Consider the following 4,951-nt stretch of genomic DNA (forward strand, 5'->3'; position numbering starts at 1 on the left):
ACTTAAGCTATGCGCGACGATACTATAACTTTAACCGTCCTATGTCCAGCCTGTATGTTATAATCTCCTTGCTGACTCTGCGCTGCTCGTAATAAACCGTCTCCGTGATAAAAGCAGGCCGTATCTAGCGAAGATAGTGGTTAGCCAAGTCTAGTTTCATATACTCGAGCACACTCAAAAGCTCGCATATACCTATGACTAGTTGTTCCACGTTGCCTTCGCGACTTCTAATACGGAAACGTGCTAATATATTATTAACCTCCCCGTCACGCATAGGGGTATAATACGTCTTAAGCACACCTACTAACCACTCGGCTATTCCTTCCAGATTCAGCATGCCTTTATAGAATTACTATATTAGCAAGCTTATATTCAGCGCCTCCTCTATAAGACTACGGTCTTATACCGGCACGAGCGTCTCTATAATATCCTTAATAGTCCGTAAGAGCAGGGGCAGACACCACTTATCGCTATACGCATAGCGCTCTATAAACTCGGACCGTCGGTTCTCGTCGACAAATATGCTTAGCTGTTCTATTAGAGCCCTCTAAAACGCCCGTGAGTGCTCCTACCTTGCCTTACCCCTATCGCCTAGGATATTAGGTCGAAAATATAAATCGGGGTCGAAGTTAATATTGTGGCGTAGTTTCGAGTTTCGTTTAATACGCGCCTCGTCAAGGTCCGATAGAGTGGCCTTGGTGATAGGCGGTCTAATTATGAAATTTATTTCCGTAATCGATTTGCTAGTACTTCTTTTGGCGCTGTACGACTCCTTGCTTTCCGTAGGCCGTGTTCCGGAAGTTAGTGACTCTATGGATATTCGTTCCGCTTATAGGGTATAAGACGATCTAATTCCTATAGGTCTGGTCTCGTTCGGGGATGAATTAAGTCTGCTAGACTAGAAGACTGGTGTGGAAACGGCCGCTGTGCTAGCTAAAGAGCTTATAGACAGGTTTGCCACGTCGTCCGAGTTTGTTCGAGGGAAGTTCACACCCGATATATCTATCTTAACGCCCTTTAGGAGCACTATTTCTTCGTGTACCGAGACAATCCGTTAGGGTTCTGTGTTTTAACTTGCCGCGTCTACGTCTATGGTACTAGTAGATAGAGTGTGTCGCTTTGAATGCCGGTCGCCTGGATATCGTCCTTAATCAAGCCCTATATTGCCTTTGTTTACTATGCGACACGTACTCGTCAGTGTAGTTACCAGAAAGTGGCGTGGAAGCCAGGCAAACGTCCGCGATCCAAAAGCGGCTTGCGTAAAGGGTGATATATAGCGCGAAGCAGTTCGTAAAGGAAAAGTACCCAGTGACAAATGACAGATGAGAGACGGAACAAGAGGTTGGTATATACTGCGCTGAGGCGAGAAAAAATAGTTCCAGAAAAGATAGCAGTATAGTATAGGGGGAAATCGATAAGGGAAGGGGAGGGAAAGGGGCCAAGAGGGATCTATTTAGCAATACTATACAAAGCGCGATTATACCCGTAGCGACTACTTCCGCTACAGCCGTGAACAACACCACCAGCGCTGAAACAGAGGCACTAACGTCGCGCACGCAGGATCTATAGTAGGAACTCCACGTCTACTTTCCAGAGGTAGCTATAACCGTCTCCATCTAGATCGGAAGGTGTCATATTTAGGTTGTTTCGTCCGAGCCGTGATAGGTCCATTGGTAGGCTATGCTACCAGCTATTAGAGTCCATGCCATGTTTAAAGTTCAGACGGTGTGCTCTAGGAAGAAGCTAGTCGGCGTTCCACTACCGATGCCGCCAATTTTAAGGCCTCTTAACTCGGTGGCTGAGGTTGTAGAGGCAATTTTATCCGTATAACGAAGAAGGCGTAGGTGCAAGCAATCCCAGATACTTTCTGCCGTATTTACTAAGAGTCTTCGCTAAGGAATTCTAAGGATAACTTGCCTGGTGCTAGGCGGTAAGTACACGATCTTAAAGTAGACGGGCGCTTAGCTGCCGACCCGGAACATCGCTAGCGCAGGCACCCCGAAGCATACGAAAAGGTACAGCCAATGCGCTCTTATTAGTTATATTACTTAGATTGCCTTTTAACTTTGCCCGTCCAGCCGGTCAGTCCCGCTAACCTTTTCGTATATAGCGCCAGCAGCTGTCAAGCAATAACTATATGTTTGACTAGCGTTTGCATACCCTATGCCGTAGCTTATGTAAGTTTGGCCTAAATATAAGCCCGCTTCGAATAGCCGTATCTAGGTGATTCAATAGGTGGTGTACAAAGGCGCTAACATCGAAGGCCGAATCTGGATGCCATAACGAGAGGGCTGACGGCGTGCATATAATAACCCGGGGCTTGGAGACGCACACCATAGGGTCTTCAGCACTAGGCCACAATAATAGAGGAAACTCTTACAGCACTCTAGTGAATGTAGGCACGAAGTCGGCGCACAGGCGCCCACTTCATATGTCGATAGCAGGACCATTGATGGAATAGACCTGTCGTATATCTTCACGTGCCTTTAGAAGGGTGTTAGAAATGTCTGGACAGGAGCGATAGGTGAACAACTCTACTTCACAGACAGCGTCAGAGTGGAATAAGACCACGCCCGGTAATAGGCGTGGTGCATCGCCATAAGTGCCTGACTCACTCATTGCAAAGATCCGCGAAGCACATACAAGCACAAACCCTCGAGCGAAGTATACGTCACCAAGGCAGAATGCTTAATCTCTGCCAACACGCGTGTGGGCCATAGGTTCAAATAGATCAAGGCGAATGCGCTAGCGCTGCAGGTGTCTGATCAAGCGTTCGGCTTGCCAAGCTTTGTCCACAAGGCGACCTTCCCGGTTCGCACCAATCGTGCCACACGAGCCAAAAACTTAATTTGAGTCGGCTTGACGACGCCGCTAGCGACCTAGTAATATTATTTGCGCTCTACCTCGCGAGGCCGATGCCGTCACCTTACTCTTCGACCAGTTTTGGGACGAGGTGCGCGATCCCTACGGCTGAGCAGATGGCGACACGAATACCTACATCGCCGGTCGCATCGGAGACCATCCTTGTTTTAGCTGTTCTTCCGAATAAGGGTACTAGTAGCGCCGCGGCTGCAACGGCTAGCTTGCGATCGAGCTATGTTGGGTTAAGGCTCGCTCTCCTTGTCGGCATATGTGGAGGGGTCCCTTACATTGGTGGCAGTCAGGCATTTCTAGGCGACGTGGTAGTGAGCAAGTCCATCACCCAATACGACTATGGTAGGTTGTGTACTGGACATTTTGCTGTGAAGAATACGGTCGAAGACAGCCTTGCGAGAGCCAACAGAGACATCCGAGGTCTCCTTGCCGTCTTTGAAACAGAGCTGATGAGGGAGCGGCTTCAGGCTGAGGCTTCGGGGCATCTGAAGCACTTGCAGAAAGTAACTAGGGACAAGCGACGGCGAGCCAATTACCGATATCCTGGGACGACTGAAGACCGACTATATTCCCGGGACCATATTCACAAATACTGGGACTCGTGTGACTTGTGTGCCGATGGCTCGGGCGCCTTCTACGAGGCAGCCTCCAAGGCGTCGTGTGCCGACACCAGGTGTGGTTCAGCTCACCTAGTGGTGAGAGAGCATCATGCCCGCGACGACGATTTCAGGCCAGAGATCTACGTGGGTCGAATCGGCTCAGGCAACACAGTGATGAAGAGCGGGGAAGAACGTGATCGAATCGCCGCCAAACAAAACCTCATTGACTTCGAGATGGAAGGCGCAGGGGCCTGGGCTGAAGTCCCTTGTATTGTTGTGAAAGTCGTCTGTGACTATGCCGATAGCCACAAGGACAAGGCCTGGCAAGACTTTGCGGCAGCCACGGCTGCATCTGTGGCCAAGGCCATCCTGGGGCGATACGCGGCTCACGACGGGGACCGAGCTTCAAATCAGCCGAATGGTAGGACCTAATTATGCTTATCTGTTCTTCCAGACTTTTCAGACTGACGTGCGTGAAGATCAGCGGCCATTGGGTGAACGAAGGGTGATATTGCATGTCGTTGGAGCCAAGGTAGAGAGGGCGCGATACTGGGTCCTGCATGTACCCCCGCGACCACGAATGGTGGCTCCGATACGTCTGCTGACCAGCCATCGTCATGTCCGACCCTAAAAGGTACACGGTCGGCTGGCTCTCAGCCATCTCCACAGAGTCCGTGGCCGCGCAGCAGTTCCTTGACGAGCGACATGATCCTCCTGAGTATACAGCCCCGCACGACAATAATGTCTACGTGCTGGGGCGGATGGGCCGCCACAACGTCGTGATGGCGTCGCTCCCCGACGGCGAGTCGGGCACCACAACGGCAGTGACCGTAGCCAGGGACATGCTCCACAGCTTCCCCAACATTCGCGTCGGGCTCCTGGTCGGCATCGGTGGCGGCGCCCCGAGCCGTAAAAGTGACGTGCGCCTGGGTGACATTGTGGTCAGCAGTCGCTCTGGCGAACACAAACAGGACGGCGTGTTTCGGTACGATTACGGCAAGTCGATCCAGGGCCAGGAGTTCCAGCATACACAGTTACTCGACCAGCCACCTATGCTACTACGAATAGCAGTTGGGGCGCTCAAAACGCGCTACGAAGCTGACGGGCACGACCTCAAGGACCAGGTCGAGAAAGACTAGGCAATCGCGGTAACACGGGTTGATATCTCCAATTGGGTTGCCAGTCGATATAGTATTTATGTAGTGAAGCTCATGTGAAGAGCCAGTCCTTGATCAGTCACCCTGCTCACCTAGAATTCGTACGAATCATGGTCGGACGAAGAGCCGGTCCTTGATTAGTCACATAGTCCTCATGATTCGTACGAAACTCACTCGTACGAATAGCCGGTCCTGATCACGGCCCCCGAAACAAAGCGATCAGTTATTCCGCTCTGACATTGTGCACGGCGACGTTTGTGGCGACGAATGCAGGTTCAATGCTCAGCACCTCGTCGCCCGGCCGGATCGCGAGGAGGATGA

General features: G+C 51.1%; 1 protein-coding gene across 1 annotated transcript; it reads left to right on the forward strand.

Moving 5' to 3' along the window:
• Positions 1-3,647: 3,647 nt before the first annotated feature.
• On the forward strand, positions 3,648-4,612 carry J7T54_004001 (uncharacterized protein; the record flags this gene model as incomplete). The annotated part of the gene is made up of 2 exons (XM_051510650.1): positions 3,648-3,894; positions 4,083-4,612. The coding sequence occupies 2 exons, from the start codon at positions 3,648-3,650 to the stop codon at positions 4,610-4,612; spliced, it is 777 nt and encodes a 258-aa protein (XP_051358470.1).
• Positions 4,613-4,951: the final 339 nt, after the last annotated feature.

This window comes from Emericellopsis cladophorae, assembly GCF_022114955.1.
Source record: "Emericellopsis cladophorae strain MUM 19.33 chromosome Unknown NODE_152_length_11765_cov_112_583162, whole genome shotgun sequence".
Taxonomy (NCBI): Eukaryota; Fungi; Ascomycota; class Sordariomycetes; order Hypocreales; family Bionectriaceae; genus Emericellopsis; species Emericellopsis cladophorae.